We start from the raw sequence: 24,353 nt of genomic DNA, 5'->3' as shown, positions 1-24,353 counted from the left end.
CATAATGCAAAGGAAATGTTCAAGGAAATCTTAGAGAACATTAAGAACATTTGAAAAAATTAAAATATTAAGCCAACATAAAATGTAAAATATTTAACTGATAAACAGTATGTGAAAAAAGTAGAGGTTGCTCTGTATGTTTTCCTTTTGAAATACTTAGATGAGCTGTAAAATATTCAAGTTAATTTTAAATCCACTGTTAATTATATGTATATAAATATATTTATACATATATATGTTATATTTTTAAAAGCATCCTTTTCCTGTCGCAACTTTTGAAGAAAAAAATGACCCTAACTCAAATGTTAATCTGTTGTCTTGGTAGAATTATCAGAGTTAATTGAATTGTTTTAGACCTACTGTTTAAAAGTTCGTGGTAGCATAGACACAACAGTGGTAAGAGGATCTTACTAGGAGCTGTGTTGTTAATAGGCTCTTTAGGCTGCTCTCTAGTGGAAATGCTGCAAGGCTGTGGCCTGCACTGGCGCATTTGGAGTTGACAGTGATGGGGAGCTTGGTAAGGGATTGATGCTTACAATGGCCGTACCTTCACACTGGGATTCTTTGGAAAATAAAAAGCCCTGTTGCTTCATATCACATTGTTCATAGTAATCTCACTCTCTGGGAGAGTCATTTTCTTGAAGCACCAGGAAGTACCTATCACAAATCCAGAAGAGGATTTGAATTCAACCCCCAGTCCCCAATTTCTTCTCCACTCTCCTTCACACTTTAGCTGCCCACACTGGCCTTTTGTTTCAGTTTCAGTCTCCCTGATGTAAATTGCCTTCTTTTAACCACCTCTGCTGTGATTTGTATTGTTGAAATAACTCTACCCACTCCAATAGAATGCTAAATGTTAGATTAATAAGGGGAATGCCTGTTTCTGGCTCAAAGAATTAGTGGTTAGTGCAAAAAAAAAAAAGTTTAAAAATATGCCAGCCTTAAAATACCTCTAAAGCCAGATAATTATCAGAAGTAATCATTATTTTAGAAGTTTTAAAATAATTATTTCTGACTTTCTTAGTATTGATGAGGTATTCTTGAGATTAGTGTAGTGCTAATAGATATTGGTGAGTCACATGTAATTTAAAATTTTTACTAGTCACATTAAAAAGTAAAAAGGTGAAATTAATTTTAATAATATATTCAACTCAATATGTCAGAAATATTACCGCATTTACTTTACATTTTTTTAACTGAGTCTTTGAAATCTTTAACTGAATTTGTATTTTACTGTTAAGAGCACATCTCAATTCAGATTAGCCACAGTTCAGTTGTGCAATAGCCGCGTGTGGGTGACTGCAATGGTAGTGCAGCCCTAGTGCATTCTAGGCAATGAAAATTTAGAATTTGTACTTGAGTTGATTATGTACTTTTCACTATGCTTAAAAAACACTGTATTTTTGTGTGACCAAAATAGTAAATCAGTGAAAGAAGGTTATGTTCTTCATTCTTCAAAACTGAGAAGTTTATTAGTATTTAGCAAATCCAGACTCACTGGTTAAAGTATACCTTGGTTTAACTATTAGTTTATTATATCAATACTGAGTTTAAGATCACAGATTTGAGTTGATAGTGTTAGGTAGCTTTTGCAGTATTAAGAAGATAGTGTTTTGCAATTATGTATTATCTGAGTGCCCATTTGGGCAGTGGGTTTCTAGTTGTGTTTTGCTGAGACCCAGGGCTGCTGTACAGATGAAGGGTAGGAATAAGGGACATTTCAGCAAGCTGGGCTCTAACCCTTTTCTCCTTCTCACCCTCACCCAATCTCTGCATTTATTTATTCTGCACAGGAAACCTTTCCTCTTTGAAAAAAAAAGTTTATATTATATTTAAAAGTTTGGAGACAGTTCCATGCTTAGCAATTGTTCTAGTGAATCTAAACCTAAATGTTGATGTTCTTCCTTTATACCATTGTAGGGATCTGGTTAAAAAAAAAAAAAAGGCTCTTTGCACTGAAATCTTGATCGGTAATTTATACAAACAGTATTTGTCTATCTCTTCACCTCTCTTCTACCCTCTCTCTGGCTTATGAGAAGTTTTTAGCATCTACTTTATTTGACTACAGTATACAGTACAGGATTTGGACCTGTACTGTAAATAATAAAATCTTTAAATCTGCAATAGATAGATTTCCCAGAGATATTTCTACTTGTATTTCTAAAGTAAAATTGTGTGCTTTTACCTTTAGAAATATTTAGAATAAGGGAAGTTTACCTCTACAGATTATTTATATTCGTCTTCAATGTATAGATGAAGTACCAGCCAGGACGCTGGATTAAAACTTGTAAAAACTAAAAAGTTTGGAGCTAAAACCCAATATTGCTGGGATGCGTAGCCTAAAACATAGTAGTCAGTAAATATATCATTGAGAGAAACTAATTTGAGATGCATTATATTTGTTTACCTCTTTTAACTCAGGAAGTGTCCAAAAACTGATGACAGAACCAATCTCTCCTCCCTTAGAAGCACCTTTTCCTCCAATAAACAAAAGTCCACAATTTCTCCATTTCTCTGAATTTAGAGAGCATTTTATGGTCACTTTGACTAATCTAAATATGAATGTTTATAATGTTAAAACAGAATAATTACAGCATGCTCTAGGTGGAGGGGGGGTGGAATTTAAACTACAAATTTAGTGATTTTGAAATTCTGATTTCTAAACTTCCATCAGAAATATAATAATGCATTATAGTTCCTATTTCCTGTGTTTTAAATAGGAAATAATTCCAGCCAGATTGCAGTTGAATTTCTGTGTGAGTAGGTAGAATACTCTAGCATCTCTTCTCCTGAGGAATCCCTTTATCCATTCTTTTCTATTTATTTATTTATCTGAGACAGGTTCTTACTTTGTCACACAGGCTGGAGTGCAGTGGCGCGATCTCGGCTCACTGCAACTTCCGCTTCCTGGGTTTGAGTGATCCTCCCATGCCACCATGCTTGGGTAATTTTTGTATTTTGTTTGTTTGTTTGTTTTGAGACAGAGTCTCATTCTGTCACCAGGCTGCAGTGCAGTGGCGCAATCTTGGCTCACTGCAACCTCCGACTCCCTGGTTCAGGTGGTTCTCCTGCCTCAGCCTCCCAAGTAGCTGGGATTACAGGCACGCGCCACCACGCCCAGCTAATTTTTGTATTTTTAGTAGAGACGGGATTCACCTTGTTGGCCAGGATGGTCTCGATCTCCTGACCTCATGATCCGCCCACCTCAGCCTCCCAAAGTGCTGGGATTACAGGCGTGATCCACTGCACCTGGTCAATTTTTGTATTTTTTTATAAAGACAGGGTTTCGCCATGTTTCCAGGCTGATCTCGAACTCCTGAGCTCAAGCAATCTGCCCGCCTCAGCCTCCCATAGTGTTAGGATTACAGGCATGAGCCACCACTCCTAGCCTCTCAATTCTTTCTTGCCCCTTCTCTCTCTCTCTGTATATATATATATATATATTTATTTTAGTGAGCCAGTGCTTTATGCTTTTATGGAAATAATAGTTTCATTTTAGTCTTATTCATTGATTATTTTATCATTTCCCTTTTAGCTGTTGATTGATAGTCTGTGTTTCTAGGCTCAGCTTGCCAATCGGAAACAGAAATTAGAGTCTGTGGAACTTTCTAGCCAATCAGAAATTCAACACTTAAGCAGTAAACTGGAGCGGGCTAATGACACTATCTGTGCCAATGAGTTGGAAATAGAGCGCCTCACCATGAGGGTCAATGACTTGGTTGGAACCAGTATGACTGTCCTGCAGGAGCAGCAGCAAAAAGAAGAAAAATTGAGGGAATCTGAAAAGCTATTAGAGGTCTGTTTTAAAATCACTGTAATTGGGGGAAGTGTGTGTATGAGTGTTTTAAAGAGAGTGTTGTTAAGCTAGAACTAGGTTCTACAATCCATACTTTTTTCCGTACTTTATAAATGATGGATCAGATATTGATAGTTTTATTAATATTGTGACTGTTAACTTATAGTCTGACTTCCTGGCTTCTCATGAAATAGAAAAATTGTAATAATAGCTGGCTTAGAAATTTCTGAGTATTTTGCAGGTTCTGCAGGAAGAAAAAAGAACTGAAGGAAAATTATATTTGACTTTTTTGCAGGCTCTGCAGGAAGAAAAGAGAGAATTGAGGGCAGCTCTTCAGTCTCAAGAAAATCTCATACGTGAGGCAAGAATACAAAAGGAGAAGTCACAAGAAAAAGTAAAGGCAACTGACACTCAACATGCTGTAGAAGCTATAAGGTAAATCTAATCTTAAATATTATTCATCTTAGCCACTTAATGGCTAGGTATTAAGCACTAGGCTTATTTTTATTTTATTTTCAGATAGTCTTCTGTTGCCCAGACTGGAGCGCAGTGGTGCAATCTCAGCTCACTGCAACCTCAACCTCCCAGGTTCAAGCGATTCTCCAGCCTCAGCCTCCCAAGTAGCTGGGACTACAGGTGCATGCTACCACACCTGGCTAGTTTTTTGTATTTTTAGAGATGGGCATTCATCATGTTGGCTAGGCTGGTCTTGAATTCTAACCTCAGGTGATCTGCCCACCTTGGCCTCCCAAAGTGCTGGGATTACAGGTGTGAGCCACCGCACCCGTCCAAGCACTAGTTTTCTTTCATATTGCATATTCATAATTTTATGTTTGATCATATTGTGGATTTTCTTAATTGGCTTTAACTTCTGAGTTAGGTTTTTAAAGTGTTATAAAATTTTGTGTGGTTAATTTTCTTCTGCCGCCAGTTAGGGTCCCTGACAGAGACTCTCATGTTTAGAAAGTTAGAAACCAAGGTCAGTTTGCATGCTTGGTGAAAATCCGAACGTGCAGGGAATTGTCATCCACGTCTCCTGGAGGCCTCACTTTCTTGGTGGAATAGGTCGTGATTAGTAGCTGCTTATCATTAATAGCAGCCAGCCATTGGGCTAGCCCTCTTGCTTGATTTAAGTCTGGTGCACACTTGTATTTTTGCCAGAATTCTCCTGTAATTTTTCAGTTTTTTTGGTACAGGGTTTCAAGTGTCACTGAAGTGATTTTGCCATTTTGTCTTTTTCCCTTGAAAAATAGGCCAAATCCCAGTTAAGAAGAGAGTAAATTGCTGCTTTTTTAAGTATCAGCATCTCTTGACTCTTTCTTTCCTCTCCCAGTATTCTTTTTATAAAGCAGGAGACAAACTGAAGAGTTCCAAAGAGTTTACCAAAAATGATTGGGAAACACAAACTAGATATGCATTATTTTTGTTTGCAGAGATAAAGGCCTTAACAATCATCCTATGTCTTTCCATAGGCCACAGGAAGAATCTCCGGCAGAAAAGAAGTACACCTCTCAAGGGCAGGGGGACTTAGACAGTGTGCTCTCCCAGTTGAATTTTACCCATACTAGTGAGGAACTTCTGCAGGCAGAGGTGACTCGTCTTGAAGGCAGGTACATAATTATACACACATTTCAAAGATTTCAAGTTGTTAAAATGAATTTTTGATCATCATATTGTAAATGAGCATAGTAGTCATAGTAAAAAAGATAAGATTTTTTTCTAGCATCCACAAATGGCCTAAGTTCTTATTTCTTTTCTTTTTTTTTTTTTTTGAGACGGAGTCCCACTCTGTCACCCAGGCTGGAGTGCAATGGCACGATCTCAGCTCACTGCAACCTCTGCCTCCCAGTTCAACTGATTCTTCCGCCCCAGCCTCCCGAGTAGCTGAGATTACAGGCGTGCACCACCATGCCTGGCTAATTTTTGTATTTTTGTAGAGACGGGGTTTCACCATGTTGGCCAGGCTGGTCTTGAACTCCTGACCTCAGGTGATCCACCTGCCTTGGCTTCCCAAAGCTTACAGACATGAGTCACCGCACCCTGCCCTAAGTTCTTATTTCATTGAGAAGACAGAAGCTATTAAAGGAGAACCTCTTAATCTTTCTGTCATCAAATCTACCAGTCTGCCCACACCTGTGCCTTTCTGCACTGCTAAGACCAACCACTCCACTTGTGTCCTTTTTCTGTAGTTATATCCTTTCTCTTCTACATCATCAAGTTCTTTCTGTCTGCTGAATCATATCCACTGGTATAAAATATGCTATAACATCACCCATCTGGGGGAGAAACCATCCCTTAATCCTATGTCTCCATTAAGTTATTTCCACATTTCTGTATTTCTCTTTAAGACCAAATTCTTCGAAAGAGTTGTCCGTACTAACTCTACTTCTTTACCTTTCACCTGTTTAGCAGCCCTTCACTTAGGTTTTCCTCCCTGCCACCTCAGAAGCAGGGTAGGAAGGGGTAACAGTTGACACGTGGTGATCCTCCTTTTTGTTCTACTGTGGTGTTGTTACTTCCTTGGGTGTTAATTGAATCCTGACTAATGCTATACCATACCCACCTAAACTCTTGTCATTGTCGTACTTATAAATTTTTTTTGGTTTTTCATACCTCACAACTTTTTGATTGGGAAGAGTGTGATATTTTGTTTCAAACACATGAATCATGATCATTTGTACACTGACATTTTCTGTATGTAAAAGATAAAATTGCTTTTAACATGAACTGTTAACCTTTAGGCAAACAACAAGAGAAATATCATTTTACACTTTTTAGGTTATCTTTAAGTAATATATTTTTTGTTTTTACATTTATTTTCTGGTTTTGGAAACCAGTAAGTATTTTCTTACTTTTATCCACATGTTAAATACACAAACATGCATACACACACATACTTTCTGCTTTATTCCTTTTGGAATACTTGGAGTACTTGAGATAGTCTTTGTTATCATTGAAGTATATGTGTACTCTTCCATTTGACTAAAAGTAAGTTTATTATTTTTGACATTGGGATAACAATTTACATTTTCATCACAGTTTTTTTAATTGATTGGCTTTTTAGTAATATTTTAAATGAGTGAGGTGATGTTTAAGATATTGGCTGGATATTTTTTGGACATCAAGAATGTAAATTAGACAGTCCAATTTATAGGTTTCAGGATTTTGGTTTTAAGTATGGGATCTTATTTTTGTCATACAGTTTGGAATCTGTGAGTGCAGCGTGTAAACAGCTGAGCCAAGAACTAATGGAAAAATATGAAGAATTGAAGAGGATGGCAACACATAACAATGAATACAAAGCAGAGATTAAGAAGGTAAGAATCTGCATACCTAGGATTGCAAAATTGTATGTGTTTATGGACTAAGCTGTGGGTTGGGAGATTATAGGGGTTATTTTTAATGAGAGAAAAATGTAGTTCAAGGGACCACTTGATATTTAGGAGTGGAAGAGTTCGTGGAATGTGCATAGGGAAAGTGCCTTCTTTCTCTGGCATCGCCCCGATGATCAATAAATATTTTTAAGATAATTGAAGGCTGTCCCCTTTGAACTCAAAAACTTTATTTTAAACATGTTTTGATGAAAAGTTTTCTAAAAGACGTACACTTTGTTGCTTGCAAAAAAATATGAACTGTCACTTAATATTTTCTTATTGCCTAAAGGTAGTATTTATGTATTGTCTCCTGTGCTATGATGTAGTTAGTATCCTTGTCAGCTATTGAGGTATGCAGAGCCGTTTGTATCTATATGAATGGGCCCTAACTGTCCTATTTGTTGATTTGTGTTTTTTGTTACTTCTTTAAGATTACTTCTAGCTCCTTTCTTCCTCTTGTTCTATTTGTTATCCTGTGGACCAAGATACCATATGAGCAAAACTTTTAGATTCACAACTAAAAAAAAGAATGAAGGTCACAAGTACTGTTCTCTAAATTGTGTGCATGGACCTTGATTCTGGTCCTCAGCACTTGAATAACCCATGTCTCCCTGTTTTGAGGTATAATAAATGATTGTAGGTATAACCACCTGAACTTCAGTACAGATATGCAACTTGGTAAATTGCTAATTTTTCTGCAGATTTAATTTAGGAGAAATTTAATGTCTTGAGATAAGGTGAACTTTTATTTTATTAGCTAGTAACATATTAGTCTATCTAAATGCTTTCTCTTAACTTTTGGTGCTTTCTTTTCTGCTTCTTTATAGTTGAAAGAACAGATTTTACAGGGTGAACAAAGTTACAGTTCTGCACTAGAAGGAATGAAGATGGAAATCTCCCATCTAACTCAGGAGTTACATCAGCGAGATATCACTATTGCTTCCACCAAAGGTTCTTCCTCAGACATGGAAAAGCGACTCAGAGCAGAGATGCAAAAGGCAGAAGACAAAGCAGTAGAGCATAAGGTGAAGCCTGAACAAAACCTTTTTTAAATTTGAAATTTGTTTTAAAGATGGATTGTTTTAAAGATGATTAAAGACATAATTTTCATAATATTTAATTCAGTGAATTTTTATTAGATACCTGCTTTGAGCTGAGAGTATGCTGGTTAGCAAAGAGTTTAGTGAGGATGGTGGGGAGGTGAGAGTAGACACAGACAAGTAAAGTGACTGTATCAGTGGTGTATGGTGAGAGTCACTAGAGATCACAAGCAGCCTGAATCTAGACCACTCGCTGCAAAGGCCTTCCAGAAGGTGTGATAGCAAAGCTAAGTTAGGAGCGAGCTGGGTGATGGGGAGGAAAAGTGTTTCAGGCACAGGAAAATACAGAGGTCTCTAAGAGAGAGTAGAACACGCTCACTGTGGTTGAAACTAGAGTACAAGTGGGATAAGTGGAAGGTATGAGACTGGAAAGCAGGGACTGGCTGCTGAAGGGCTCTGTTCGCCACATAAAGGAGTTATACTGTGATCTTGAGGTCAGTAGGGAATGGCCGCAAGCAGGAGTAAAATTCAGTGGTCCTTAAATGGAGAATAAACAGGGAGACAGAGCACCCAGATGCTGGTACAGTGGTAAGATGGTGGCCTGTGCAGTGGGCAAGGGAGGGAGAGGAAAATGGATGCATTCTGGAGATACTGGGCTGGTAAAAATGACTGGGCATTGTATTTGATTGGCAGGGAGGGTGAGGTAGGCAGAGTTAAGGAAGGGTGTTCCACAGAATTTAAACTTAGGCAACTGATGGAAAGTGATGCTCTTTAATGAAATAGAGAAAAGACAGGGAGCAAGTTTGGTGAAGGATGATGAATTTGTGTGAAAAGTACACAGACTGGGGAAACTGGTGAAGAGGACGTTGGTTTGACACATTTGTTTGGAATAAAGGCTGGAATTTTGTATGAGTAATAGTCAATTCCACAGAAGGCCTGGAGTTGAAGATTAAAATCAGGATTGGGCTTTTAGCTGTGGCTGTACTTTCTTCATGGTGACATTTGAAACCCCCTGAGAGACTTAATGATTGTAGTGAGAAAGCATAGCGTAAGAAGAGAAGTGACTCAAACCAAACTTAGGATACTTCTCATTTAGCGTAAAAAAGATATTGGAATGAAGCCTAAAAAAATGAGCAGTGAGGAGGGAAATCAGTTTTTGCCAAGCCAAGGAAAGAAGGAATGTTTTCAAATGGGAATGGTCAAGCACAAAAGCTAAGGGGAATGAGAACTGAATATAAGTTATTATTTTGTGAATAAAGTGCAATTCCATGTGACGTTGCAGGTAGAAGCCAAATTGGAGGAGGCCAGCACAGGAGAATGGGTAGGGATTTAAGGGATTCAGTGGATTGAAACTTTGCTGCTTTGTCACTTGATTCATCCTATTAGAATGATATCTTCATCCCATTCATGTTCATTCACCTTAATAGCACCTTAAAAATCTTTTTAGAAAGTCCATATATATATATGTACACACACACACATACATATATATGTATATGTATATATAAAAATATGTATATGTATATATATAAATGAAGAATATGACTTAGCCTAATGAAAATTCCATATGGAAAAATTTTGTAAGATGCATTTGATTTACATGTTATATTTATTTTTTTCTGCTTTCCCCTTTTCAGGAGATTTTAGATCAGCTGGAGTCACTCAAATTAGAAAATCGTCATCTTTCTGAAATGGTGATGAAATTGGAATTGGGTTTACATGAGGTACATAAATAGAAACTTAAGTTTTTCTACTATCCAAGTCTTCAAAAAAATTACTTTGTAAATATTTACATTATAAAGAGAGTTAAGATCAACTTAGATCCTTTTGCAGAAATTTTCTCAAAGAAAATGAAGGCAAAACAAAGCTGGAAGTGAGCAAAATATGTCTCTCCACTCCAGTAGCAGGAGGGGTTTTTGTTTGTTTGTTTGTTTATTTCAGATGGGGTTTCACTCTTGTTACCCAGGCTGGAGTGCAATGGCGTGATCTTGGCTCACCGCAACCTCCACCTCCTGGGTTCAAGCGATGCTCCTGCATCAGCCTCCTGAGTAACTGGGATCACAGGCATGTGCCACCACACCTGGCTGATTTTGTATTTTCAGTAGGGACGGGTTTCTCCATGTTGGTCAGGCTGGTCTCGAACTCCCAACCTCAGGTGATCTGCCCGCCTCAGCCTCCCAAAGTGCTGGGATTACAGGCATGAGCCACTGTGCTTGGCCAGGAAGGTATTTTTTTATATTATGTATGTGATAAAATTTACCTACAGTCTGTGTTCTTAGTTGGAAGAATGTATATGAAGGACTTAGCATATAGTACGTAGTACCTGGCACTTAGTAAGTATGCAGTACATCCTAGATGGTGGTATTATTATTATTATTATTGTTAATGATTATTATGTTTATGTTATCTTTTTAGAAAGTATATTGTCTTTAAAATAATTTAGTTTTAATTTTATTTCTACAAGATATTCACATAATAAAATATTTTAGAATCTTTTATATTCAAGGACTTTTAGTAGGTGCTATAATCAACACAGGATGAATAAGATAGCATTCTTGCCTTTAAGAGAGATTTTGGATCAGCTGCAATCACTCAAATTACTCTAGCCTTTAAGAGACTAGAGTAATCTAGTAGCAAGGGTAAGAAATGCATACAAGCTTCTGTGAAACCAGAGAGAACATGATTAGCCAACAGTGAATTACAGTATAGATGCTCTTTTAACTGTTTTGTTACAAAATTCCTATAATATGCAAAATGACTCATCTATTCTGACCCATCTTTTTTTGGTATAGGTCAGATGTCTGAAAATTGTATAAATGCTTTTTTCCTGCCTTTCCAGAGAGTATTCCTCCAAAAAGATATATAGTTCCAACGTGCTCCCTGTTTGCTCTGAAAAGTTCTAATTTCACAATCCAGGATTGTGGATACTGGGGTGGAAGAACATGCAAAAGACTATTATAGAGTACCTTATTTCAACTGGAAAAATGGGAGACTATTTTTGTAATCTTTCAGAAGGGTAAGATTCTCCAAACATCATGAAGCCATAGAGGATTTTACAACATAAAAATGTGAAGTTTCTGGATGGTAAAAGGCCCCATTAAAAAAGATTAATAGGGAGAAAACAGTTTATAATCAGACAAAAGGTTAATGTAAATTATTAATATATAAAAATTCCCTACAAAGATAATAAAGAAAAGATAATCCAGTAGAAAAATAGGCAAAGGATGTAGATAGATACCTCACAGAATTAATATAAATATCTAGTAAACAAAGAAAACTGTTCAACCTCTCTAATAAAGCAAAATAAATAGACATTCTTTTACTAATTGGTTTGATAATAACCTTCAAAAACTAATATATAGCCAGTGTTAGAAAGATGTAAGGAAACAGACTTATTGCACTGTCAATGAGAAAGTGGATTGATATGGCCTTTCTAGAGGACAGCTTAGCAATATCCATCAAATGCGTAAATACATATAGCCTCTAAATTCCTGGGTCATGTGTGTTTCTGATTTTGATAGTCCTTGCTGAATTGTTTTCAGAATGGTCTTACCTTTTTACATTCCCATAGAAACCATTTTCTAGGAGCAAATGTGCATAAAATGGTCATTGCAGTATTGTTTGCAATATCCAAAATTTTGAAATAAACTAAATATTTATTTCAATGGTTAATTTGTGATTTTATGAATATTATGCTGTCATTGAAGGTGGCAGATGAAAACACTCATCTGATCTTGCTCTATCCTCAAATCCCTCTAAAACTTATCATGAAAGGATTTATTTTTAAAGCACAAACCCACGAGGTTGGGAATAATAGGATAGGAGACAATAGCTAAACATTTTGTAAGGGGGAAGATGGGAAGGAGGGAAGGAAGGAAGGGAGGGAGGGAACTTGATATCCCTTAATAAAGTCAATACTAAGCTAGTAGTGGAGAACTCTAAGAACTAAACTGATTTACACCACAGAATTCTGTAAAGGCTTAGGATTCAGCAGTACTTGATTGAGAGACTCTTATCTTATGCAGTGATTATCTGTTCATATTTAAGAATTGAGAACTCTCGTAGTATAGTTTGAAGTCAGGTAGCGTGATGCCTCCAGCTTTGTTCTTTTGGCTTAGGATTGACTTGGCGATGCGGGCTCTTTTTTGGTTCCATATGAACTTTAAAGTAGTTTTTTCCAATTCTGTGAAGAAAGTCATTGGTAGCTTGATGGGGATGGCGTTGAATCTATAAATTACCTTGGGCAGTATGGCCATTTTCACAATATTGATTCTTCCAACCCATGAGCATGGAATGTTCTTCCATTTGTTTGTATCCTCTTTTATTTCATTGAGCAGTGGTTTGTAGTTCTCCTTGAAGAGGTCCTTCACATCCCTTGTAAGTTGGATTCCTAGGTATTTTATTCTCTTTGAAGCAATTGTGAATGGGAGTTCACTCATGATTTGGCTCTCTGTTTGTCTGTGATTGGTGTACAAGAATGCTTGTGATTTTTGTACATTGATTTTGTATCCTGAGACTTTGCTGAAGTTGCTAATCAGCTTAAGGAGATTTTGGGCTGAGACAGTGGGGTTTTCTAGAACTAGAAATACCATTTGACCCAGCCATCCCATTACTGGGTATATACCCAAAGGACTATAAATCATGCTGCTATAAAGACACATGCACACGTATGTTTATTGTGGCACTATTCACAATAGCAAAGACTTGGAACCAACCCAAATGTCCCACAACGATAGACTGGATTAAGAAAATGTGGCACATATACACCATGGAATACTATGCAGCCATAAAAAATGATGAGTTCATGTCCTTTGTAGGGACATGGATGAAACTGGAAAACATCATTCTCAGTAAACTATCGCAAGGACAAAAAACCAAACACCACATGTTCTCACTCATAGGTGGGAATTGAACAATGAGAAATCATGGACACAAGAAGGGGAACATCACACTCCGGGGACTGTTGTGGGGTTGGGGGAGGGGGGAGGGACAGCATTAGGAGATACACCTAATGCTAAATGATGAGTTAGTGGGTGCAGGAAATCAACATGGCACATGGATACATATGTAACAAACCTGCACATTGTGCACATGTACCCTAAAACCTAAAGTATAATAATAATAAAAAAAAAAAAGAATTGAGAACTCTCAGGGGAACTTAAGCCAGACCATGACCAGAGATGCTGTTCAGCTTAATTTCTCCTGAAACTTCCAGCTATCAATAATAGTGGTAATACTGTTCTTTCTTTACACAGCTAGATGTGTGCTTGCTACTCAGTTTTCATGTTACCTTTCATATTCATTTATCTGTAATTGTTTATAAAATAATAACTTAGAGAAATTTTTAAAACATACCTGAACAAAGGTAAGCATTATCATTTTTTGATAAGTATGTTTAATGACATCAGACATCAAACTGGTGAAAACCTTGTCAGCAGTTTAAGCTTTCTCTGGTTTTGAAATTAAATACAGTGTGAATATGTTGTACATATTATGAAGAATAATTATTAGAAAATGCCCTTTTGCATTTTACCATGTAGGAAGCTGAAGTTACTTGTACAAATGAATGTTTGGACTAAATGTCTATTTTAATAAATTACCTAATTATCTTAATAATGAAAGCAACAGCTCTGATAAAATAAATTACTTACCATGTTTTAAAAACTGATACTAGTTTCATTTTAACTCATATGTCCTGCAGATGTTCTCTGATATTTTATCTGGCATTGACAACTTGTTGAAAGATTTTGTAGCTCATAGTCACTACTTGTACACAGATAGTTCACAGGTATATTTTAAAGTTTATGTTTTTGTTAGGAAAATTATGTTTGTCAGACCACTCTTGACCAGCTTACTTTTAGAATTTTTTTTTTCTTTTTACCGAAAAGACCAAGCTAACCATGGTATTAAACTCCAAAGATTACCATAACTTTGCATAATACTAATTAAAATATTTTGTCATTAGAAAAAAAATCACCCAGACTACCATTTTTTCAAGTAGTGTCTTACCAGGAAACACCTAGAATTGAAGATTCAAGCAATAAAATTTATGATACCAGATCAGAATAGTAATTCCCACTATATACTTGAATCCTGCTTTATCATGTCCAAATTTATATATGAGTAGATACCAAAGTTGTAGAAAAGTGTTTAAGATTAGAGAGTATTTATTTAAAAGTTGTCCCTGCCAGCCAGAAAATTTTTCTCAGAACTTTTTGTTCAAATTTCTTTCCTTGAACTAGGTCTCTGTTTTCTTCCATTGGTATTCTGGGGCTATTCAACCTTCACCTTCTTGCAGAGGAAACATGGCTGCTATTTTCCTTCTTTTTCCCTGTTTCTGATTCCCTCTTACAGCTTTCCTCCATCCTGGTTCCATCCTTCCTCCACCTTCTTGGAATTCCTTGCCACACAAGGAAGCCCATTGTGCTTCTTGTGTTCCACTACCATTTACTTGAGGAATTCTTTATCTCTGTTAGTCTTAGGAGGCCTAAAAACAAAGCTTCATTAAAGCCATAGATTAACTACTTACAACTAAAAAATACTTAATTTTCCAACCAGCAGTATCACAGATCACAAGTATTCTTGTACAGATTAAGTGACTGTAGTATTCTTTTTTATTAGGCAAAAGAGATTTCACTAGCAGACCTCCAGGAGAATTATATTGTGACATTAAATAAATTAGTGTCTGAAAATCAACAACTAGAGAAAGATTTGATGAATACCAAATCTCAGCTGGAGATTTCTTCTCAGATGTGCAAAAAACAAAATGACAGAATCTTTAAACCAACACACAGCAGAACAACTGAGTTCAAGAATACAGAGTTCAAGTAAAATTTCTTAAAAGTTTATTTAAAATGTATATTGGTACAATATAACTCTCATTTCTTTGAGAATAATTTCTGACTTACAGAAATTAAATCTTCATCAAAGGACTCTATGTTTAATTCTGAAGTATAGTGTGCACAAGTAAAGCTATATGATCATGTTAAAAAATGGACGAGGGAGGTGTATAGCATTTTCATTAAAGCTTTAGTTTTGTACGCGCTGGATGTCAGTGTAAACAACATGTGTATTACCTGAGGCTTTTCATGCTGCCTTCCACCTCTTCAACCCCATTTGCCCATAAGAAGTAGAATTTGGCTTTTTATAAACAGCTTCCTTTGTGTTTTTAGTCAATCCGTTATAGGCTGTTACCATAAAAAATAAGCATTCAGTGAAAAGCCACTTGGCTTCAGCTCATACTATATGGCTTACATGTTTTCCTACCCAAAGCCTTTGCTGACACCCTCAGCTCCACTCCTACACCAACCCAATCCTCTAGTTAGGTTAGGTGCCTTCTTATGTGCACAGCACTTCTCCTATCCCAGCACTAACCACACTAGATTACTCTGGCAGCTTGTTTGTCTTTCTTGCTATACCGTAAGTGTGTGAGGGCAGGGACCTGGTAGTGGGAATTGGATATTTGGGGCCTGAATGAATGAAAGAACACCTAATCTGAGTAGGTTGCCCATTTTGTAAATTCTAGCCTTATTAGTTAGGCTATTAAGCAAATTTCCTACGTTTCTGTTGGAAAGGGAAAAGTTGCTACAATTTTTTATTTGTTTTGTTTTCTAATCTACCATTCAGGCCAACCCATGGCCAGCACAGACATGATGGAATAAAGACTGAGCACTGCAAAACAGGTCTTCATTCTCCAAGAGGACAAGCATCGGATAGTATAAACCCCATGTCTAGGGTGCTAAGCCCCCTGAGTCCTCAAATCAGCCCTTGCAGCTCCACCAGGTCTTTGACTTCCTACTCTCTGTGTAAAACTCATTCTTTGCCTTCAGCGCTAGAAACAAATGAAGCCAATTTTTCTGACACTATCTCTGAGAGTATGAATGACCAAGAAGAGTTTATATCTTCGGTATGGAAACTTTCTGATCTTATTAATTTGTTAGTTTTTTTAGTTTGATTTTATTTTCTATTTTAAGGGTGAAGAAGGTGATTTTTTTTTTTCCTTACTGATTCTTTTATCATAAGTACTCTTCATTATTCTCAGGTATCCCTGTCATACAGTTTTTGCTTGTGAAGACACTTTCGGCCAAGACTACTTTTCAAAATGTTCTGAAATATGTTATAGGTATTCATTTGTCTTTAACCCTTATTGGAAATTCCCTTCCTGCCCTTTTCAGAGATGCTCAATTTTCTTCTGGAATGATTAGCTCAAGAACTGTCTCTGGGTGCCAAGATAGTCCTGAGGCACAGGCAGTGAAGGAGGAAAAGAGGAACTGCTGGAAAGGAGAAAGGGAGTGTGGAGAGGGAGGAAGGCTGTGCCTCTGATGTGTGCAGAGCATGGCTTGGAGGTCACAGATGGTGGCCCTCAGGGCAGAATGTGCCTTGGACACCATGCCAGTCCCTTGCTCCTTCCATTGCCATGCAGGCTGCACCATCGTTTTGCCTTCTGCACCAAAGCACTTGCCATGGGTCCTTCATTTCCTGTCACCAGCTGTGGCCGTATAGCTGTGAAAGTGCAGTATTTCTGACTTATTAATGTGCCACCAAGTCCATGGAAAGGTTTTCTTTTTTTTTTTTCAAAGTAAGTGCTCACTTCACTTTCTTCCTATGTTTAGCAGCAAAATTTTTTTGGCACCAAAACTTTCCCTGGCCTGAACTGATGTGTTAGTATGTATAGACTTTCTCTATTCCACTTAGTGTGAGTATTCATGTGTTTTGCTTCAGAAATATCAGTGTGTTTGGTGATGGGATGTTCCCTCAGACTCCACTGGGATAATACAGTTGATCCTCATTATTCACAGATTTTGTATTTACGAATTTGTCTACTCCCTAAACTTTATCTGTAACTCCCAAATCAGTATGTGCAGCACTTCCACAGTCATTCGTGGACATATGCAGAGTGGCAAAAAATTTGAGTGACCGACTTGCACAATCCCAGCCAAGGTCGAAGTAGGCAGCACTCTGCCTTGTTGTCCCTGCTTATGTGGAGGTGACCAGAGGGTGGAGATGGATGGGGTGGCGCAGTGTAGGGAAAGAAGCTCAGCCCTATGCCAGTTGGATAGAGTCTGAATCCCAGCTTCAGCACCGGTTAGTGGGGCGGCCCCAGGAGAGTTACCACTTCTGAAACTCATGTCTCTCATGTGAAATAAAAAATACAGAATCTACCAGAATGATTTGTTCTAGGATTTAGGATTATACTCTCCGTGTGGGGTATGTGTGTATGTGTGTGTATGTGTGTATTTGTTGTATGTGTATATTTCCCCTGGGCCAAAAATTCTGTGTTTGCTAATTCAGTGTTTTGGGTGACTTTATAGAACACAACTATTGCTATTGTGAATGAGTATTGACTGCATATGGCATATGTTCTATGTTACCTTTCTAAAATCAGAATTCTGAAACATCACTAGCCTCAAGGGTTTCAGATAAGGGACTGTGGACTGAAAATTTGGAGGAGAGAAAATAATTGATTTTAGCTGGCATCTAATTTATTTTTGTTAAATTTTCTGTGCTTTAAAATAAAAGTGACATACTTAGGTTTTTAAAGTGAGTTTGAAATAATAGGCATTAACTATGGAAGCATATACAAGTCTAAATTGAAACATTCTTCAGACCAATAACTAATATATGATACTTTACCTTGTTACAACTTGGGTCAGAAGCGGAGAGATCTGTGTTAATTTTTGCAGAACTTACTGATTTTTGTTCTTTTATTGCTCTTGTCATTAGGATGAAAACCAAAAAAGTATCTTCAGAGGAAAAAAATCACCTTTTAATATTGCTAGTCAGAAAATGTCATGAACAGTGTGTCTTAGAAATATAATATTCTACTTATTTACACATGTCAAAATTTGTGTCTCTTCCAGTGTTCCTTGCCTGTATCTCCCCTTGGTTCAATAGCTACCAGATTTTTGGAAGAGGAGGAACTGAGGTCTCATCACATTCTAGAGCGCTTGGATGCCCATATTGAAGAACTAAAAAGAGAGAGTGAAAAGACAGTGAGACAATTCACAGCCTTAAAGTAGCCTCTTAAAAAAAATCACAATCTTGGAAATAAAAATAAACACCAAAGAGTTACTGTCATCTGAAGTAGCAGCTCTTTAAAAACATGAAGAGATAAAATTATAAAAATGATACATCTAAAGCAGTGGTGAAGAAAGCTGAAAAACTGATACTTTTGATAGGCAGTTTCTCTGCATTGGTTTGTTTGAAGGACTTCTTCCAGCAATAACCTGAGAGAATAAACCACTTTGCTAGACTTTTTTCTCATACGAATATTTATTATCATAAAGTGATACTTATCTTGCTGACTTAAATGTGAATAGCTATGTACTAATTGAAATAAGGATTTTATGATACATGTTGAAAATAAAGTAACTGCAGGAACTTTCTTTAAGGGAAATGTGTAGAAGCATGGATTTAGGGGTCAGACTTACCTGGATTGATAGACTGGTTTTGCCACTTACCAGCCAACGGGGCTGGTTATTTACTGGGCTGGTAGCCCCTCCTAGCCAAGGGGCTGGTAGTATGTAAAGTCAGGCTGGTAGTGAATAAGGGGGGTGTGCTAAGGAACTTTAGCAAGCAGTCCTCTCTTGCTCTACACTCATGCAGAGGAGAGAGGCAGGGAGGGCAAGGGACTGGCTTTCATGCACGGTGCCCACGGAATATCCATTGGAAATAAATGTTCATCATCGGCACTGCTGAGGACAGGTTTAGATGGGAGACAAAGATCTGGATGTTGATGTGCCGGAGGCATTTGAAACCATGGGAGTTGATAAGATCCACCAGGGAGGCTGTGGAGAGAGAGAGGAGCAGGAGGCTGGGTTTCGGGCCATGAAAGATGCCAGCATCTGAGGATCACGGGAAATAGATCTAGCAAAGGAACCAGAATGTGCAGTTACAGATGAGAAAGGTCAGTGTAGTGTACTTGCCAGCTCAAGGGTGTGGCCCCTGTGAATCCTCTTCTGTAGTGGATCTTTCCCATCAGCGTAAAACATCCTGTTATTTCCCCTTTTTTAAAAAAACCTCAGTTTTTTTTTTAATGCCTCTCTATTTACTGCTCTGTATGTTTATTTGCTTCCCTTCACCCAAACACTTCTGGAAAGAGTTGTCTGCAGTGACTCTTTCCAGTTCCTCACCCCACCCCACCGCAGTTCTCTTCCTAACCCTCTCCAACACCACTTCCATCCCCAGACTGCTTTCTTGCTCTTGAGTTCACCAGTGACCTAATCAGTGTCTGAGCATCATTCAGCACAGTTGGACTCTCTCTTGGCTTCTGTGACCTGGAACTTCTGGTTTCCTCTCTACCTCATCCTCCACTGCATCTCATGGCTTTTCCTCTTCTAACCTCTAAGTCAGAGGACCCCCTAGAGCTCTGTCATGGGTTTTCTCCCTCAGCATTCTCTTCCCTAGAAGTTTCCATTCCATTCTCAAGCTCTTAATACCACCTATAGGCCAGTGACCCTTACATTTATTACTAATCTTGACCTCTCCCCAGAGCTGCTGTCTTAGATACCTAGCTGTTTATGCGGTGTCTTCACTTGGATGTCTGACAAACATCTTGTTTCCAAGAGAGAACTCTTTATTCTCCCTCTTGCTGAGATTCCATATCAGGACATAGCATTATGTTTGCCAGTTCCTAGGAGTTACTTATAATTTCTTCCTTACCCACATCCCCATATCCAGTCATTTGGGAGGTCCTGTCATTTCTTCCCCCAGAATCTTATCTCAGACCCAACCGTTTCCCTCCTGCACTTCTACCACCTGATCCAGACTACTACTCTCTCACCCTGATTCTGGCAGTAGCCTCCTAACTGATACTACTCACACCAGTAATTCAGCGAGCTTCTGGAGTTATCCTTTAGAAATGTAAATAAAACGGTGTCACCACTGCTTCCCTTCAGACTCTTCCAAGGCTTCTCTTTTTTTTTTTTGATTGAGGCAGAGTCTCACTCTGTCGCCCAGGCTACAGTACAGTGGCAGGATCCCAGCTCTCTGCAACCTCCACCTCCCGGGCTCAAGTGATTCTCCTGCCTTAGCTTCCCGAGTAGCTGGGATTACAGGCGCATGCCACCAGGCCCAGCTAATTTTTGTATTTTTAGTAGGAACAGGGTTTCTTTTTTTTTTTTTTCTGTGAACAAGGCTTTTTTAAATTCCCATTGCTTAAGAAAATGGTGCTACACAGTAGTTGGTTGATAAATATGTATGAATTACAGGATGAATTAATAATAGATTATTCTCATGGTGCCACCATACACATTCAACATTTTAAATTCTTTTTAAAGTAGATTTTGTTTTGTATACAAGAAGTTATTTGTAAACTTTAACTTTGATGTTATTTTGGCTTTTAGCACTTTTCATTGTCTCGTTAGACACATATATGTAATATATTGCACCCTTGATATTAAGCATAATGCTCCTATGGGATTTAATCTTTGCATTATACACAGAATACTGTCTTACAGTACAAAGAACTCAGTGTTTAAAGTGTTAATTATAAAAGAGTGAATGGATAACTATGAATGAATAGAACGATTATGATATGCTGTAATAGTGATAATATAAAAGTAATAATCTTAATTACTAAAAAATCTACATCTTGTTTTTAATATTTAGTGAGCCATGTAAATAGTGAGGGTGATAGAATACCTCCAGGTAAGCATTTTAGAAAAAAAAAGTTAGATAAGTAAAGTTTACATAATTTGATTATAAGTTAAATTTTATGTCTATATTATATCTAAATGCTTAGAAACAACTTTTTAGTGATAAAATTCACTTCTGTGCATGCAAATTGGGTAATTGTGTATGTAATTGACCACTTAGTTTGTAGTTGAGTAATTATTGTCATCAACTGCCTGTTTGCACATCAAATGAAGACCAGGTGAAAATGTTAATTAGGTTAATAATTTTAAATAATTTTTGTTATTAAAGAAGCGTATTTTTCTGCTCTTGCTGCAGTTTTGCAATTGCTATTTAAAATAGTTTTCACATGGCCTTCCAACATTGGAGACCCAGATTAGAAGCTCAAATTCAAGCAGATGGTTGGGTCAATACATCTCATTAAGGAAACCATTTTATAGAGGCTTATCATTAATGCATAAAAGGCTATTATATTTCTTTTTAAAATTATTATTATTATTTTACTTTAAGTTTTAGGGTACATGTGCACAATGTGCAGGTTTGTTACATATGTATCCATGTGCCATGTTGGTGTGCTGCACCCATTAACTCGTCATTTAGCATTAGGTATATCTCCTAATGCTGTCCCTCTCCCCTCCTCCCACCCCACAACAGTCCCCGGAGTGTGATGTTCCCCGTCCTGTGTGCATGTGTTCTGATTGTTCAATTCCCACCCATGAGTGAGAACATGTGGTGTTTGGTTTTTTGTCCTTGCGATAGTTTACTGAGAATGATGGTTTCCAGTTTCATCCATGTCCCTACAAAGGACTTGAACTCATCCTTTTTTATGGCTGCATAGTATTCCATGGTGTATATGTGCCACATTTTCTTAATCCAGTCTATCGTTGTTGGACATTTGGGTTGGTTCCAAGTCTTTGCTATTGTGAATAGTGCCGCAATAAACATACGTGTGCATGTGTCTTTATAGCAGCATGATTTGTAGTCCTTTGGGTATATACCCAGTAATGGGATGGCTGGGTCAAATGGTATTTCTAGTTCTAGATCCCTGAGGAATCACCACACTAACTTCCACAATGGTTGAACTAGTTTACAGTCCCACCAACAGTGTAAAAGTGTTCCTGTTTCTCCACATCCTCTCCAGCACCTGTTGTTTCCTGACTTTTTAATGATGGCCATTCTAACTGGTGTGAGATGGTATCTCATTGTGGTTTTGATTTGCATTTCTCTGATGACCAGTGATGATGAGCATTTTTCCATGTGTTTTTTGGCTGCTTATAAATGTCTTCTTTTGAGAAGTGTCTGTTCATGTCCTTCGCCCACTTTTTGATGGGGTTGTTTGTTTTTTTCTTGTAAATTTGTTTGAGTTCATTGTAGATTCTGGATATTAGCCTTTTGTCAGATGAGAAGGCTGTGAAAATTTTCTCCCATTCTGTAGGTTGCCTGTTCACTCTGATGGTAGTTTCTTTTGCTGTGCAGAAGCTCTTTAGTTTAATTAGATCCCATTTGTCAATTTTGGCTTTTGTTGCCATTGCTTTTGGTGTTTTAGACATGAAGTCCTTGCCCATGCCTATGTCCTGAATGGTATTGCCTAGGTTTTCTTCTAGGGTTTTTATGGTTTTAGGTCTAACACGTAAGTCTTTAATCCATCTTGAATTAATTTTTGTATAAGGTGTAAGGAAGGGATCCAGTTTCAGCTTTCTACATATGGCTAGCCAGTTTTCCCAGCACCATTTATTAAATAGGGAATGCGTTTCCCATTGCTTGTTTTTGTCAGGTTTGTCAAAGATCAGATAGTTGTAGATATGTGGCATTATTTCTGAGGGCTCTGCTCTAGTAGGAACAGGGTTTCACCATGTTGGTCAGGCCGGTCTCTAACTGCTGACCTCAAGTGATCCACCTGCCTCAGCTTCCCAAAGTGCTGGGTTACAGGTGTCAGCCACTGTGCCCAGCCCCAAGGCTTCTTACTGCACTCAGAATAAAATCCAAATGAATTAGTATAGCCTACAGAGTCTCAATAATCTGGGCCTGATCACCCATTGCATCATCCTTTACTGTGCTCCACCCATGCTGGCCTCCTTTCTGTTTATTGAGTGCAGCAAGCTTTAACCTGTTAGGGTCTTTCATTTGCAGTTTACCCTGAATATTCCCTTTCTCTTACCTCACCTGTGATTGGCATTTTCCCTCTTGCAGACCTGCACTCTGGCATCCTCTCCTAAGCAAGCCTTCTTTGATTGCTGCCTCCCAAATCTGCTTCTCCCCATTTCTCTAGCTCATTGGCCTTTGTTAGTTGCTTCATAGTGCTCACCACTATCTGAAATCATTTCATTACTTGATTTATGTTTGTATTGTCTATTTCTGCCTTTAGAATTAAAACTCCTTGAGGGCAAGGACTTTACATCTCTGGTTCATGGGGGGATCCTCATCACCCAGCACAAGCCCAACACTTAGGAGAGGCTCAGCTAGTTTGAACCAATGGAAAATGCCATTCCTGAGGTGCACCACATCATTTCTTTCGTGTTGATATGCATGCTGTCCCTCAGTTTGCCTCCTCTTCCCACACCCTGTCATGTGCTCCTAAAACTCCCCCTTTACTTGGCTACTTTATCTGGCTTGGCAAAGCTTTCCCATATCCCCTGACCCACATCAGGGAACGTTTCTCCTCATTGCTCTCACGGCACCCTGTGTGTGGCCCTGACTAGACTGTGCTATCCGCTTTGATTTCTATCTTTCAGGGGCTAAGTCTTGCCTACATGCTCAGTCAGCATGCTGCCTAACACATAACAGATCGTAAGCAAATACTGGGTGGATGAAAATCGCTACCATTCAAGGCTTCATTGTATTTATCAGTAAAACTGAAATAATATCTAATGGGGTTGAGAAGATTTACTGAAAATATATATTTGAAAGGGCTTTGCAGATTTTAAAAGTACTGTACCTATGTGCATTGCTATTATATTCAGGAGATTTCTGAGTTGTAGACAGTCCCAAGCTTCAGCTTAAAATCTGTAGACTGCAACCCGTCTCTGAAATGTTTGTACTACGTGTTGACAAGGAGGAACAATGACAGACTCTGTAGTCATCGGAAATACTTAAGGAATCATGAGATACTATGTATTTCCTTAAATTATACTGTTTTTAAAGCTGAAGTATCTAATAGTTAATGGGTTGTCCAAATTTGTCAGAGCATTTGACTGTAATTTAATGTCTCACCATTTTTCAAAAAGATACATTAATAGCAAATACTAAAATGTGTCAAGACTAAATCTGAGTTAGTGTCTTAGCACACATTTTCCAACATCTCTCAGTGATCAGGGTACCCAAATGAGATGAGAAGATTAGAGATCGGTCGTGTACTTTTGGTATTTACAGATAATGTTTCATTGGGCAAGTCATCTCATTCCTCTTGTCCTGGATTCCCAATGAATTTTCATCTGGATTCCTGCGCAGATTTTAGCTGAAGAGGGCAAAGTTGACTTCCCACTGTGGGCTGGACCTTCCCTTCCCTTGCAG

General features: G+C 37.9%; 1 protein-coding gene across 50 annotated transcripts in view; it reads left to right on the top strand.

The window, feature by feature from the left end:
* The window catches only part of CEP63 (centrosomal protein 63), a 105,071-nt gene that overhangs the window by 53,453 nt on the left and 27,265 nt on the right, over positions 1-24,353 (top strand). For 14 of the 50 annotated variants that reach the window (XM_055295352.2, XM_055295351.2, XM_055295364.2 and 11 more), the window contains 9 exons: positions 3,563-3,796; positions 4,092-4,231; positions 5,269-5,406; positions 6,999-7,113; positions 7,998-8,195; positions 9,848-9,934; positions 14,832-15,037; positions 15,837-16,116; positions 18,071-18,606. In XM_055295352.2, coding sequence (XP_055151327.2) covers positions 3,563-3,796; positions 4,092-4,231; positions 5,269-5,406; positions 6,999-7,113; positions 7,998-8,195; positions 9,848-9,934; positions 14,832-15,037; positions 15,837-16,116; positions 18,071-18,229 — 1,557 coding nt within the window. In that variant the 3' untranslated portion in view covers positions 18,230-18,606. Of the gene's footprint in view, positions 1-3,562; positions 3,797-4,091; positions 4,232-5,268; positions 5,407-6,998; positions 7,114-7,997; positions 8,196-9,847; positions 9,935-11,049; positions 11,883-14,831; positions 15,038-15,836; positions 16,117-18,070; positions 18,607-24,353 lie in introns of those variants that run through there. The other 36 variants (XM_063611350.1, XM_055295365.2, XM_063611369.1 and 33 more) reach the window with 9 other exon arrangements.

This window comes from Symphalangus syndactylus, chromosome 10, assembly GCF_028878055.3.
Source record: "Symphalangus syndactylus isolate Jambi chromosome 10, NHGRI_mSymSyn1-v2.1_pri, whole genome shotgun sequence".
NCBI lineage: Eukaryota > Metazoa > Chordata > Mammalia > Primates > Hylobatidae > Symphalangus > Symphalangus syndactylus.
Note: the sequence above shows the minus strand (reverse complement) of the source record. Positions and strands in the feature narration are given on the sequence as shown.